This window comes from Melampsora larici-populina, assembly GCF_000204055.1.
Source record: "Melampsora larici-populina 98AG31 unplaced genomic scaffold MELLAscaffold_22, whole genome shotgun sequence".
Classification (NCBI taxonomy): Eukaryota; Fungi; Basidiomycota; class Pucciniomycetes; order Pucciniales; family Melampsoraceae; genus Melampsora; species Melampsora laricis-populina.
Window position 1 is genome coordinate 811,279 of NW_006768786.1, and position 16,058 is coordinate 827,336.

Here is a 16,058-nt window from a genome sequence, read left to right on the forward strand (position 1 = left end):
TTAAATCATTCTTGTTTCTGTTCAATAATTCCGGTCACTTCATCGCGTAACTCGAAGGAATAATCTCGTGTCGAACGAACCTTCGCAATACTAAAGTTCAGCAGGATTTATCGTTGCAAGACAATCCATAGCCTATCAAAGCTTCCCAGCGCTGCCTTCTCTCAGTCGAGCTTCTTGAAGAGAAGTCTTGATAAGAAATACACACGAGAATCATTGCTGGACGAAGCCTCCGACCTCGTTTTTCTACGAAGCCTCTTCAAGTGACTAGCCCCTCAGCAAAGTATAGCAGGATGTCATCTAGTCTCACAACTCAGCTATGCCTTTGGCGAGAAATTGTCACTGAACTTCACGAGACAAATCACCCAGTAGATCAAAATCCCAATTTCATGGAAAAGCGTTTTGAAGAACTCGACTCCAAAGGGTTTATCTGGTCCAAGGAATCGATCCTCAGTGCCTTTCTTCAACTCCGCTTACCAAAAAGTGTACATGATCATGACAGAGTAATTGAGCCACGCGATATTCAAGTAACTAAAAATTCATCCATTGAAGTCAAAGACATAATTCAGATTGGTAGATTGGAGCTTAAACGTCAACCTATAGGCCTCATGGATCTACCTATCGAGGTCTTTGACAACATACTCAAAGTACTTGATTGCATAGCACAGCTTGAAGACTCTGAGATTTACAAAGAAAGGAAAGAAGGAGAGGTGGTGATCTCTGGTCCAGGCACGCGAGCACCATATGCAACTTACTTGTACCCACACTTGCCAATCTTGAATAGTAAACAGACCTTTTCCGTCACTTCTCGTAAAATGTATCAACTATGTCGACCATGGCTATGGAGAGTAAGTCCTCTTATCAACCTGTTTGTGAAGGAATGTTTTCTAATCACAATTAACCACTCCTACTAAATCCTAGAAACTACAATTTCCTACATCTCTTCCAGCACCGATTGATCTATGGACCAAAGATATCCTCCTCAAACAAGGGAGCTATGTCAAATCACTATCACTCTTCCTTTCTGAAAATTGTAGTGAATCTCCTGGTGAATTTTTCGTGGATCCTTTCTACGATAATCTTAGGCTTGATGTGGACGATTTCGTGAGATTCCTCTCTCCAAGCAATGTAAAAGTCTTGATAGATCAGTGCCCCAATCTTTCTGCGCTGAGTATTGATCAAGGATATCTTGAAGCACCTGAACGCACAGGAAGAGTTGAGGCTTTCACAGTGTCATTTTACTAGTCACTGGCAGGCCAGTGAGCTCCATTCACCTCAATCCTCAGGCCAGTGAGTAGTAAAATGACACTGTTTTATAATAGGCAGTCTAGTTTCACTATTGTCAAACCTCATACAACTTTGGCACTTGACATTAGGCAGTCCATACAGCATGAAATTTATGAATGAAATCTCAAGGAATACTGTTGCAAGTCTACCTTGGATCAAGTCACTCACATTAGGCGGAGGATGTTATGATTACTGAAATCACGTTGCTATGATCAAGATGATCAACCTTTGTCATGGACTGACAAGACGCTGTGTTGCCCTGAGTTTGTGTGTGCTGACTGATTTTGCCCTGAGTTTGTATGTGCTGACCAAACGTTTGATGAAGAATGACATCACTGATATGTTTCACTTCTATGATATAATTGTTGTGAGTCTCGATGAACTTGTTTGCCCTTCTCTCATCAAAACAATTATAGTTGTTACCATCAAGACTCAACGAGCCTCGGGTCGGGTCACCAAAGCCGTTTGCACTGAAATCGCTATGGATGGAAAAGCGATGTTCGCATCCTTATCCTTGAGTTTTTGAAAGTTTGGAAACGGAAATGGAACACTCTTATCAATCTCTAGAGTATTCCAGCCCGAATAGGTCGGCCGATTTTTTTTTACATAGAAATGAATTAGTTCAAAGATTTGCGAGATTTGTTTTTTTTACAATATGATTTTTGATGTGATCACTGTAGATTCTCTAACATGATGATGATTTTTGATCGGAGAATAATCGAGTGCATTCTTGGGGAGTGATTAGATATCTGTACATAGGAATGCGATACAATGATAATAATACAGTGATAAAATTGATAGCTGATGGACAGTTTCTCAAACATTTCCAGCGGTGCGAGCAACACAGCGGTGTGAGCGATAGGTTTGAGCAGCTGGGTCTGGAGCTATGCTCTTTTGAGCAGCTTGTCTGCAAAGAGAAATCAAAATGAGAAAAGAATCAAGCCTTTGCAATTGGAAAGACTCGCCTGAGCTTCTCCTGGAGTCCATTGATTTTCCAAAAAAACCGTCGGATGGTTGCCAGAGGACATTCTTTTTGAATTCGATTGAACAGGTCTTTTGCCTCTCGGAAGTTATTGCAGGTATAGCTCAGCAAACGAAATTCTAAATTAGTTTTGGATGTGTCCGGATGGTCAGCGATCTAATCGAGGTTTATCAATGTTTGATTGAAACAAGAAACTCCCACTTACTTGTTTTGATCAAGCACCAATAAAGCTCGATCGGATTGAGCTCGCAATGGAATTTGGGCAAAAAGATACAGAGATGGCCAGCGTTTTCAATGATCTTCTGTATGATTGGTTTTTCTTCAGAAAAGTCCGATTGGGCGGATATAATGGTGAACCAACAGCAGTCTTTTGGTTGATCAGACAGGAGTTCTGGTGGCTCAGGGAACTCCTCACCCGATTTGCCTTCCATTGAGTTAACTGCTTCTTTGAGGATACGCTCAGCTCGGGTGATTTTATCTTTAGCAAGACCAGATCGTTTGCAGTCTTCGCACTTCAATTTGAGAGGCGAAAGTTGTTTCGACTTTCTTTGATCTTCATGGTAGGTCCATAGACCACGCTCGATTAAGACCTGTTTGATACCTTTTGACTTCCCAGCAAGCTTTCCATCTGAGTAATCGGAAGGAAAAACCATGGACTGCGGGAGTCCACACAGCTCGATTGGAATGTTGGGATTGTCACTTGGTATCACAGTGTCTCGAAGTTGTGGTTTTGCACCCCCAGTACCGAGGATCATGTTTGCAGCTCGAAGAGAATTCTCGCCAAATGATTTGTGGGCGGATGAGCAGTTGAATACATAGAGAGCTTGAGCACCAGGATGGAGTGCCTCAAAAATTGGAATCGCCCGAAATTCAATCTGATGCATGAGCTGTTTTGAGTCCCACCAGGGATCCGAATTTTTTCCTGGAGTGATGATCACGGCAGCATCTTTCTCTTGAAGATCTGTCATATGATCTGGAGGTATTACAAGTCTACCAGTTGTTTCACAAATAAAGTCAGAGATGTGAATCAACTTTCCAAGACTTTTCGAGCGTAGATCACAGTCCTTGGGTTGAGCCCAGTGTGTTGAAGATTCTTCATGTGCATGAATTGTTGACTCGTCGTGGTAAACTCTAACAAGCTCTCTAGCTGAGCCACTCAAGTTGGGTTCAGTAATTTTGTCAAGATCGTCTCCGGCATAAGTCTTTGAATTTTTGCATAGCTCATCAATCTGTTTTAAGTATTTATGTCGGTAGAGAACTACATCAGCTCGTTCATGTCCGTCGTAATACAAGCATTTGCTGTATGCTTTGACACTAAAATTAAGCTTATGCATCCATCGGTTTGCTGTAGTTCTACAAATCGTTTTTTGGTATTCAGGAAAGGAAGGGAGAATTATCGAGTTGAATTGATGAGCAAGACTTGCTGGTGTCACCTAAGATTTAGCATCAAATCAAAAGGTTTAGTTGATGTTGACAGACTCTTCAATCATAGAAGCAAAAACATTACCTTTCCTACTCTCACAGTGGCAATCCAATCGGTGATCGCTTTCAAGAAGCCCATGTTGTCAAGCATACAGCTGTGCACAGTCAATTTCCCGCGGTTTTCTTCAGGCAGACGTTGATGGAGGATCACAAATGCAGCAAGCTGTCGAATTTTGCGAGCATGGTGTACTCCAGCCCCTTCGCAGTCCGGATCTGAGTTTTGTTGTTGGCGCATAGAGCACATGGCTGTCTCAATTGAGGCCGGTATTGAGGCGGTTTTTGAACTCTCTAGTTCGAGCTTCTTCCTCAAGAAGTTGAACTCTCTCAATTCTTCAAGCTGATGTGATCGATTAATAATCTCTTTGATTGAACCAGGATGAAGCTCGTGATATGCATTTGCTGCTTGGTGTGAGTTGTCTAGCTCGAGGTATTGATGATTGATGTCCTCCATCTGACGCTCAGTCTTGGGAGGTTTAGTGGCCGGAATCGCTGGAATTGCTGGAATCGCTGGAGTGGTTAAAGTTAGAGTGGTTGGGACAGGAGGAGTGGTTTCTTCAAGCTCCTGAGACTTTATCAGATTGATCTTGACTTCTTCGCGCTCACAGCGAGCTCTTTTGGCCTTATTGATGGCCATCTTGATGGTCAACAGAGTAGATATGTGAGGAAATACAAGGATTGGTATATACATATATATTTTCCCATTGTAATTTATTTTTTTATTTAATTACACCAAAGGGCCCGCCATCTTTTGGAAAAACACCCGACCCGAGGCTCGTTGAGTCTTGATGGTAACAACTATATTTCATCCTTTTCTCTTTATCGTTTTCTCTTGATTGATTAGAAAGTTCTGCTTCATTTCATTTCTTTGGTTCTTACAAACTCAATACTGCACCACAACCCTTTCAACTAAAAAGCTGAATCTAAATCAAACTTCAAATAATCACCAAGAAGGAAGGAGGTATAACTGTTTCCATTACTGATCTTATTATTGAAATTGTTATCTTTTAAGTTTCTCTTTATCTGACTTACTTCTATCAAACGTAGACTCCTTTTTTGGCTACTTTGTTTGATTTAAAATTTGTGTTATAAAGTTGAACTTTTATATGTGCAGTTTTTGTTAAGGTACTACCTTTCTCTTTTATTTCTCTTTATCAAAATGTCTTTCTTCTTTTAACTTACAATGATGTTTAAACAATTTGTTAAGAAATCAAAAATATACATTTGACCTAAATAAAGAGAGATCTCACAATTCACTACAGAGGATACACAGCATCTGAAGATGAACTACGGTTTTATGACGGGTGTCTTGGATCCAATCTATCCAAGCTCAAATCCTTTTCATGATTACATCTAGCAATATAAATGCAAACTGGTGTCTTCATGATTGGCCAAGAACAATAACTGACCTTAAAATTTATCATTGTGGTAATTTATCACCCTTACACCCTACCTACAGAATCTTGGCCTTGAATTTGGCTACAAGCAACCAGATGACAGCTTTGAAGTCAATCCTAGCTGGAGTCCTTGTTTCTCTTTTGCACAATTAACTGACCTGAAACTGTTGATCAGCCATGTGCACTTCCTGGACAGCTTTGAAGACTGTAAATCCCTATGTTACCTAAAATGGACCTACACCACATCAGAGCATTTCAGGATACTGAACAAGATGATACTCAAAGCTGCTTGGCCCAGCTCAAGAAAATATTTGTACTTTCTCACTGGAGTATGGAGCTGCCTGATCTTGATCCTCAAATACAAGAGATTGAGGATGAATTACTGTTATTGGAAAAGTATTGTAAAGAAGCCAATATTAGGGATGCAAGAATATGGCAGCCTTATGAGGGGTGATTGAAATTTTGTAAGTGAATTTGGGTTTCAATGAAAGAATTTCATCATTTCTGATTTACAACCCATCATGTTTCTCCTCTGTTTAAAGTCTACTGTGGCTTACCTTTGCTGGCAGTGATGGTTGTGTTCTTTGTGCAATTGAGGGTGAGTGGAATGAACACCCGGCAGATCAACTTTTGTAATATTGTGTAGTCTTCTCTATCTATATTCTTTGGAGACTGTTCTTGAATCTTTAGCACTTTGAATCACAGTTATGTCACTCACCGTAAAAAAACCAATACAATCTTACTCCTTTTACCTCTTCCTTTTCTTGTTCTGTTCTGATCCATTTAGCATGATAGTTTACAGAGACAAAAAGGCCAGGAAGGTTATAGAGAGCCAAAATTGAATATGTTATTCAAACTCATTGAAACCAACTTTCTCTGATGTAAATGTAGTCAAAATATCAACCAAGCCATGAAACTTCTCATTCACTTTCTGAATTTATCCAAAGTGAAATTACTTTGTACGGGATATCAAGTCCCAATACCATGCCCAAATTAAAATCACTTTAAGTTATGCTACTCTGAAATTTGGATTGGTTGCGTTTCTCATTTTACTTGGACATGTCTCTTTCTTCATTGATTACTTTTCATCTCTTCTGATTTTATCAAGGATCCCACTATTTAGCGCCCGGTCCGCTTACCAGCTTTCAAAAAGAGAAGCGGGCAAAGATTGATTTCTTTCCGGATTCCTTCTTTTCTCACTTTGTGTTTGTCACTTTCTTGTTTTTCTACATCACGCACGCACATGAAATGCAGAAATGCAGCAAGGGCACAGTCCAATGCATGGCATAAATAAATAATCAATAAATCGGCATAAATCGGCATAGGCATAATAGGCATAAACGCATAGTTAGCATACATTGAGATATTGAGCATAGCACACACAACTAAGCAAAACCAAAAAAACAAAGAACAGAGACAAAACAAAACAAAGAACAGACACAAATATGAGCAATAGGAGAAAAAGGAGGTCAAAACAAGAGAAGAACCCATGTAATCACGCTTTACTTGTCCATGCGGTCGTTTCGATTTTTCCACATGTCAAATTGACATACATACTTCGCAATCCACTGTGGTATATTTGTGGTTCCGATTGTGGTTGAGGTGGACTGGCCGTAGAGATCAGGAAAAGGGAATGATTGCGCGCCGGGACTGAGGTTAACAAAATGCATACCGTCGACAAATGTGAGCACAATAGGGTCATTGTCATTAGGTGGTGTGCGATAGGGAAGGAAAGAGTAACAATAGGCCTCCACTGGATCAAATACAATAAGAGGACAGTCGTAAGCACTGGCAATAACGTATCCTGTGTAAGGCATGCGTAACCAGAATTCTCGAGAGCACGTGATACCCTGAGGTTGGAGTCGCATCAGTAGATCATCAATCACTTCGGCGGCATACGGTTTAGTATTACGTCTAGTGCGCATTCCTGACTTCATGCCCGGAGTGGTTGAAATAAGTTTCTGATGGTCTTCTCTATATTCAAGGAGCTCATCGTATAGTTTTTGGCGAACTGAAATGTAAGATTCTGTTGTGTACTGTTTGAGGCCAGCAGCAATGGCAAGGTATCCGCAATTGCCAAAGGCCGGTGGGTTGAATACCGACTTGACAAAGGGAACAATGACTTGAGGTATTTGTTTCAAGACTTTTTGTTCGACACGTGATACCAGTGAGCTTTTAGAAGATGATTTGAATGGATTCGTGCTCGATCTTAGGTTGAGTGGTTCCTTTGGTATGATGGCCACAGCTTGGGCTTTTGCTTCCTCGTATGGAAATACGGCGGAGCCATATGCACGACTGGCTTCCAAAGTGCAGCGTACCTTTGGATCACTTCGATCCAATTTGAGATCGTCTGCTATTAAACACATTGACACTTCTGGAATAAGAACTTGTCGCAAATAAACTTCTGGCCGAAGAGGCAATGCTCTTATTGAATTGAGATGTGATTCACTAGTTGAATTGTGAATGAAGAGCGCCTCCAGTGACCGCACAATAATTTCGAAGCCCTGATAACCATAACTGATATAAGTGACAAATGCACATCGTAAGTAACTGAGTTAATCAGAAGGATAGAGTCAGTTTCAGAACTCACTATCCTGGTTGCTCAACCTCAAAGTCTTCGAGTGTGGCAAATCCAAGGTTTCTCTTGACACCTTTTCCCCTCATCTTGGCCTCGGCCTCCTCCAAAAATTCTGACCTTTCGAGTTTACCGACAATCTTGCTGAGAAAGGGAAAATGGCTATTGATCCGCCTGTTATAAATAGAAGGTCAAGGGTTAATGAGTTGCAATCTTTGTATTTTGATAGAGTGGACATACGCTGGTAAATAATGAAAGTCAATAGTGGCAGGCCACCCCTTGCTGACGCCTGCGGGAATGATCTCTCTTTCGGCCTCATGCAATGCGCAAAAGTCTGCTGTCTGGGCAAACTATAAAAACCAAATCGTTAAGAAACCCAATGCATAAGCGTACAGAAAAGGAAACAAAATCACAACATAGTCAGAACTCACTGGAAGTGACATGGCTCCTGGTCGACCAATCCCTTTGCGGACGTTTGGCATGGCAAGAAGAGCAGCTTGCAAGTTAATGAGCTTCAAGGAGGGATCTTTGGGTAGAGGGTCGTCACAAAACGGAAACAGATCTGCGTGATCTTCTTCGAGAGATTCGGAGCTGTCTGAGTCATTCAACTCGGCTTCATGGAAGGTGTCTAAATTGGATTCTGATGATTTGTAATTATCGGACTCTGATGAGGACTCTGATGATTGAATCTTAGATTTCGGTAACCGTTGTTCTTTGTCAGAACTTTCTTCAATCACATCCTTGGGTGCTGGTCCAGACGATGTTGAAGCCACAGGTACTAAGTTGACCTTTACTTTACCGTTTTGGTCTTTGACATCCTGAGCAATGCGACGTGGACAAGTTGTGATTCGGTGACCAGAGGTATGACAATAGCTACATTTGTTGCTGCGTGGTTTCTTTTTGGCCTCGTCCATTTCGTGCTGAGATTTCCATCTGCCTTCATTGTGAGTGGGTGCAGAACGTTTAGATTTGTTTGCTCGTGGCCGGCCACGGTTGTTCGTTTTGACGATGGCATTCAACATCGGCACAAGCGTGTAACGGTGAGTTTCAAGTAGTCCAATTTCGCAATACAATTTGCGAAGCGTGTGTTCAGGCAAGTCCAGAAGGCTGTCAAAATTCATGCGTGCGGCCACCTTCAGCCCGTCGTGGTGAGCCGGAGGTATGTCCATGTACAAGTGCCACTGGGGGTGAATAAGGTCTGCCGAGAGATAGTCGCTGTTGTTGCGAGCAGTTGATAGTTTGTGAGAGCATGGAAGCCCCCATGCTCCTCGAAAGGTGTGAGTACAAGGTATGTTGAGTGTGTTCGGGATTAAATCGTACTGTTCCTTCAACTTCTTGAGGGCAAAATGGGATACTACACAGTTGAGTTCTTTGAAAAAAATTGGGAGACCTTGAAGAACTTTGGTCTTCTCAATTCCAACCAAAACTGTAATCTCAGTTACCTGGTGTTCTTCAAAACGTTTGAACGAGTTGAAGCACGTCAGGAAGTCATTGTTACGACCATCCAGGAATCACTTAGCTCGGAAGTGACTACCTTCAACTCGTGAGGTTGAAGAGTTTCCAAAATGGGGCGCCTGTGACGTGAAGAGAGTGACAAATTTTTCCGTGCGGTGAAGCCAAGTACTTTGCAGATATTTGAAGACGTTGTGAGATTTGGACACCTTAGTAACTTCTGCAAGGTTATTTTCATAGTCTTCAGTGGTGGAAGATGCAACAAATCTATTCCAAATTTTCATAAAATCCGTCCATTCTGGTTCGGTGAATTTGCTTTTGCAATTTTTTGCTATGTTTATATTGATATGCCAAACGCAAAGGATGTGAGTTGAATCAGGGAAAACCGTTTTGATGGCATTGAACAGGGCTGGCTCGGCGTCGGTTGCAAAAGTTTCTGGCATTGGAACAGGTGAGCTGCCGTCCTCGTTGTGAAATATGACATTTTTCAACTGATTTAAAGCCCATTTGTACTGAGACTCAACCTCACTGCTCATGAAGCACATGGCAACCGTGAATGACTTGTGTGTGTTAGTAGTACCAACTATATGTAAGAGAGGAAGATTAAAACAATCCGTTTTATACGTGCAGTCAAGGCTGAGCACTGTTGGGAAACGACGAGCTAGGCGTATCGCGGAAGGGCTTGCAAAGAAGAGATTTTGAAGAATTCCCGTGTCCGAAGTAAGAGTTCGATGGGCCCAATTGCTCTGAGCAATCAAATCAAAGAGGCCTTGAATGGGAGATTGTCCATTGAGCCAGGTATCACGCAAGCGAGATCTCACGTTGTGTATATCGCGAACTAATGGTTGAGATACAGGTTCTACTTTGATAAGGGAACGAGATGCACGGCATCCAGCCGATGATAGAAGGTCGATTTGTTTAATGATCTGAGTGGGGAAACGACGGTAGATTGCCAAATCGTGCGGTTGATCAAAAGGGTCGTGATTGTGATAAAGTTTAACAGCGTTCTTGATGTCTTGCGTGACAAACCAGCGGTCCTTCGCTGCGCGGTAGTTGAGAGAAATCTCAAATAAACATCCAGTTTTCTTCGAGGATGAACATTGTATTGTAGGTTTCGCCGGGTTAGAGGGTTGAACAGCAGGAAGCATGGTTGCACTCGATTTGTGACCAAGAGCACATCGTAAGTAGATTCTGACAGTTGCCTGACCTTCTGTCTTATGACTTTTGACAGCAAGTGCATAGCCTTGGTGGCGAGCTACAGCGTACATGTACATTAGGCCATTCTCCATCTCCAAGAATTGTTTGCCCACCTTAGGGGATCTAAGCAAACGTACAGGAGTTGCTCCTGATGAAATCAAAAACCAAAACAAAGGCATTCGTCAGTTTGTTACTTGCAGATGACGTGATATGAAATAGAAACTTACCGATTGCTGGCCAGTCGTCATCCCGTTCATTCGGCACTTCTTCAACATCATCGTCCAATACAATTGGTTAAGTGGTTGGAAGGTGAGTTGCTGGGGTGGTAGCTGATGGATTGACTGCTGTGGTCTGGGTGCTCACAGGTGAAATGATGGTATCGGTTGGAATGCTAGTGGTGGTGGTGTTGGTTGCTGAACTTTTTGTAGATGGTGCGGGTGTTGGAGGTATAGGTGTACAAGACACACCTTCTGTTGCTTGGGGATAGACGTGAGGATGTTGACTGTAGGGAGTCATCGAAAAGCCTGAAGATTGATGATACACATGACGCCACGGTTTGAACTGACTGCCTGCAATGCTGGTGTTGGGGAACATTGGCGCAGTAGCATACGACAGGCCTGGTGGTGGTGGAGGCGGATACCAGTATACAGGTTGATTGAAGTTGTTATGGTGGTTGAAGTGGTTAGGAGGTGGGGCGTTTGAATGAAACGCATGTGGTTGAATTGGTGGGTATGGGAAGCTGGGATTGGGGGGATCGGGGTACTGTACAACCTCTGACACGACCTCCGATGTCAAGGAAGCCCTCGGATCAATTGAGTGATCACGTTGCTGCTGATTGGACATTAGGTGGCCTTGAAAATCCAATACACTACGGGATGCGGGGAATTATGCAGTTGCAGAACAGATGTGTGGTTCTCTTAAAGTTTGATCGATGAGATCAATGGATGCTTGATGAAGTACGGTGGGAAGATGATTGTGATTTGGTGGGTAAATAGCTGATTAGGTGGTGGGAACAAGGGAAGTGATTAATGGGAACAAGATGGAAAGGGAGCTGAAGTGGGAAAAGTGCACAAGGACAAACCGCAAGGGCAGGTTGAGGAGGTCCGTACTTATAGGAAGTGGTGTCAGGGGCCGGTCCGGGCGCAGAGTTGATGTTTAGCCCCTTTCAGCATTCTCTCGTAAATTTTCGCTTCTTTTGTCACATAAATTAGGGAAAATATGAGCAAAACGGGCGGTGTTGTGGCATAGTGCCCTTGAAAGGAGCCCTCGAGGTCCGAACAGGCCAAAATTTGGCTGGGCGCTGTCGGGCATCTTCAGGTATGTCGGGTAATACACCGGGCGCTGGATATCAGCTAAGCGGGCGCTAAATAGTGGGATCCTTTATCAATAAGTATGTTCTGAAGGATTTATAAACATAAAATCATGTGCTGACTATCTCACTTTATCGTATGAAAGATCTTCAGGTAAGCTGTAAGTGGATATGTATCATTCACAATTACAACTCCCGTGATGAACCCAACAGTTGATGATGAAACCCAGCTATCTGTGCATAGATTCCTACAAATGTGAGTGATTGATCACAGGGGAAACTCATAAAGGAAATAAGATGATATTTATCAAAAAAGAAAAGAAGTAAGAAGCTTACTTAGAGCATCCACAGTGGTCCCCCAATTGTGCAGGCTCTCAATGATGCAGGGGGTCAAATAGCCAAAAAACACTACAACAAACCTCACACCTTTGGGGGTCAGACAAGACACCAGAATACCCATATAAAGGGTGGTCATTAGAAAACAGGAATTTCAAGCTTGCTTGGAAACTTTTCCCATGCTTTGTCCATAGGTTTAAGACTAGTTGAATCTTTCTAATCAGCTGTATCAAACTTAGCAACTCTGAAATCCTTGATAATCAAAGGCAGAAACCAGTAAAATCTAAGAGAGCACTGTATAATCCCATGGGGTGTGGTTCCACTTAAGCCCAAAAGTCATGTTTTCTGATAAGTACCTTTTATTATAGGGGCATTCTGGGGTCTTGGTGTGTTACAAGTATATATTGGGGAAACTCTGGTGAAACTTCATTACACATGTCCCCAGTCAAAACTTGTTAAGATAGGTTAAGTTACTATCTTGTTATGGAGTCAAAGATCACTATCCATTTATGGTAATTGGATGTTTATAGAAATAGAATTTGTGAGCGTTGGACTAGATCAAGATCTGTCATGCAGTGACTAGTGCGAAAATCAGTGAAGAGTACAAAGGGGCTATTTGGGAAATTGAATCAAGGGGTAAAATGGTGGATTCTTTTGGGTTTATCTTTTCTCTTTTTGTAATTCTCTTTTCCTCTCTTTTTCTGCTTCTTTTCGTGTCAAAAAGAATCAGTAAGTTTCTCCTAAATTCATTCTCCTGATTTCTCATTTACCAACGAGTCTGATAGTGTTATCTTCAACTTAGATTTCATATTTTATTTTGTTCATTCAAACCCTTACACGTGCTCCACACTTTTGCTTTGAGCTCGCAGGTAGTGATATCTTATCTACTTTATCTCAAGTTATTGTGTTCTTTTCTGATCTCTTTCACTTTCACTTTTGTTCTCTTACTGTGCTGTTAGGTTAGTGTTTTAGTTCTCGCCGTTGAATAGCAGAAGCTATAGTCTAATACGGAACCTGCTGCCCTCAGGATTCCCTCTCTATACTATACGCTTTTCTAGCTACACAGTCAACCTAAAGATTCAACTTGAATCTTGAGACAAAAACACCTTGAGAACTTCTATAAAACTCACATTTGTGCTCCACATCACCACTACTAGTTGTATCTCTCCTTATCCAACAATCTCAATAATCAGGATACCAGAACCAGAATTAGACTAGAACCTGTATGTTAGCTTAAAATAACTCACAAGATATTCTCAGCCTCAAACAAAAATAAGCAATTTGGTCTTGAACACTGCTGGACTGTTCTCTGTGTACATCAAAAGTTGACAATGGCTTGTGATCAACTTAAGAATAAGGGTGAAGAATCAAACAAGCAAAAAGCTGCACCACCACCTTCTTCCAGCATGGTGAGTTCCAATTTGGGTACTGCACCACCGTCTTCTGTATCTTCTTTTGTTTTCTCCAACTCTGAACCCAATTCAGACCCACCAAAACGACTGATTGGTCAAAAAAGGGCAAAAGTGGCAAAACTCCTTGATGGGGCCGAGCCAAAGGAATTGACTGGGGCTGGGGATGAGATAGCTGCAGCAATCACAAAGCTGGCTAGCTCTTCTTGAGCCAAGCGGCTGCTGCTTCTTGTCAGGAATCAGATCAAGCGGATGTTCCCAACTCCACTGGAAAATTTGGACAAGATGAATTGTGATACTTGCACGCCTGGCGCAAACAAGTCATGGAGAGATCTTGGGCAAGACAACAAGGTGTAGGTGGTTTAAGTATTCCATTCAATAATCAGGGCAATAATTTGATTAGGTTTCTTTCTTTTGACCATATCAGACACCAAATCCAGATGAGTATGTAGCTGACCGAGAGACCAAAGTGTAGTGTAAGACAAATTGATCACAAACAAAATTGGTGTTTGTGAATCACTGAGGAGAGCATACAAATATAGAATATGCATAAATCTTTGATAAATGTCCTCAACTACCCTTCTTGTTTGCCATTCTGCTCCCATACATGTCAATCAAATCAACATGAGTTCTTGGTATTGATGTTTATCCCACATTGCACAAAGTTGGTTGAGGTAGTGCTCAAATTCAGCATACAAGTCAGGAGCTGGCTTGGTTGCTGGTTGTGCATTTTCAAGGTAAGATGGAATGCCACATTTGTAACAGCCAGCAATTTGTTTTTTGTGACTTGCTTATTGTGCAAGATCACTGTAAAATATACTATTTGCAGCAATTCAGCTGTGTCCCAAAGCCTTGCAGGCCAGTTGAGAATACTGAATCTTGCAAATAAAATTGCAAAGGTGCACTTGACATTTGCAAGGCCTCTTGGAGCTTTGAAAACAATTAGATAATCTGAGTCAGCTACACAATGAGCTCAAAGTAAATAATACATATGTACTTTTTCTTTTTGATCACCATCTGAGACATGTTTTATTAAAGTTGCCCAGTCTGGATCAATTCTGTCCACTAAGTAATAACCCTGGTGATAAGTTTTGCCATGGATTGTAACTCCACCTCGGGAGCTTTATCAGAACACAGAAGAGAGGTGATCAATCAAGTATAGTGATATCTTTCAGGGTTCCTGGAAGGCTGAAAAATGTATGCCAAATCCATGTATCATATGAAGAGACTACTTCCAAGACCATTGTGGGCACTTCTCTTTGCCTCAATATTGAATGTGCCAAGCAGTAGGGCAGTTCTTCTACTCCAAGTGGGTACAGCCAAATGATCCTAACTCCTAACATGTGCAGAAGTCCACAATCTTGAGCTTCATTAAGTAACCTCTGAGTATCTTCTACAGTTGGCCTGCACAGGTATTCCTCCCTGTATAGCTGAACAACATTGTGACAAAAGACTTAAGGACATTCAAGCTCTGTTGACTTGCTAATCTGAATATATTTGTCATGACCAATGGCAGAAATCCCAGTGGTCATCTGTCGCATAGAGGCCGTGATTGTTTGATGAGGAGCAGACCAAGATGTTTGGTGGCATCATATTGCTGAATCCAGTAGTTGTTGTGGTTTTGAAGATCAATCAGAAGCCTTTCAAATATGACTCAATCAACTTGATACCTTCTTCAGAACTGATGGTTGGTGTAAGAATGATCCAGAGAAAGATGCTGTCTGTAAATGATGTTGTGTGCAAGCTGACAATACTGATTTATTTATGGATGTGGTTGGTTCTCTTCAGAAGGATCTTGTTTTGAACACACCTGATGTGCGCATTGCCCACGGCCTGGCTATGTCAAATCTTACCAACCAATGAGAAATGGATTTCCTCACTGCTAGCCATGATAGCCAAATGGTGATCATACATGATTTAGCATACATATTGCAAAAGATCTACAGATGAATGGTCCCAAGGATACATGATCTTCATGGGAGGATCCTCTTCCTGCCATATTGCTCAACCTTGTGAAAGAAAAAACTGAGTAAAACCAAAACTATGAGATTTGCAAGGGAGAGAATTTTTGAAAAAAATGGATCAACCATTGTTGGAACGGCTGCATATATAATGGCTGTGACATCACTGTGACTCTTCCGAATTTTGGACTTCTCAGAGTCCAGACTTAAGTACACAGCCTACAAGATATCTGTATTATGTCAAGAAGCTGTATTTATGGAGATTTAGATTTTGCCAAGCCGAGGCTGGGTTTGAGCTTAATTTGATTTTGAGCTGTTTCCGACCTGAACTCGCTTGGCATGCCAAGACTTGCCAAGAACGATCAATCGATCACAAGCTCAATCAAGCTCATCTCACAGTAGACAGCACTTAACAGTCACCACAACTTCTCTTCAAGCTTTAACTCATTGCTCCATCTCTTCTTCAAACTTCCCTCCGAGACTACACAGTTTCCTTGTCTGTCTGTGTACCGTACTTGCCAGTTCCAACTCTTCATCTCCTCTGTTGTTCACTGTGCCTTTTTAAGAACTTGCAGATACAACCTCCTTTTATTTATCAGCCACACCCGTTTGTTTGCCAAGCATATATCCTCTACACTCGAACATTCTCCGCGGGCCATGGTACATTCGTTGACCCA

The 16,058-nt window shown here is 41.8% G+C and overlaps 3 protein-coding genes across 3 annotated transcripts; 1 reads left to right on the forward strand and 2 right to left on the reverse strand.

Moving 5' to 3' along the window:
* Nucleotides 1-290: 290 nt before the first annotated feature.
* Nucleotides 291-1,810, forward strand: MELLADRAFT_107264 (uncharacterized protein; the record flags this gene model as incomplete). Its single annotated transcript, XM_007410792.1, has 4 exons — nt 291-845; nt 919-1,045; nt 1,374-1,466; nt 1,701-1,810. 4 exons carry the CDS (start codon nt 291-293, stop codon nt 1,808-1,810), a joined length of 885 nt encoding a protein of 294 aa, XP_007410854.1.
* Nucleotides 1,811-3,752: 1,942 nt separating this feature from the next.
* On the reverse strand, nt 3,753-4,382 carry MELLADRAFT_107265 (uncharacterized protein; the record flags this gene model as incomplete). The annotated part of the gene is made up of 1 exon (XM_007410862.1): nt 3,753-4,382. One exon carries the CDS (start codon nt 4,380-4,382, stop codon nt 3,753-3,755), a length of 630 nt encoding a protein of 209 aa, XP_007410924.1.
* A 6,278-nt stretch (nt 4,383-10,660) lies between these two features.
* On the reverse strand, nt 10,661-11,209 carry MELLADRAFT_107266 (uncharacterized protein; the record flags this gene model as incomplete). The annotated part of the gene is made up of 2 exons (XM_007410861.1): nt 10,661-10,890; nt 10,933-11,209. The coding sequence occupies 2 exons, from the start codon at nt 11,207-11,209 to the stop codon at nt 10,661-10,663; spliced, it is 507 nt and encodes a 168-aa protein (XP_007410923.1).
* Nucleotides 11,210-16,058: the final 4,849 nt, after the last annotated feature.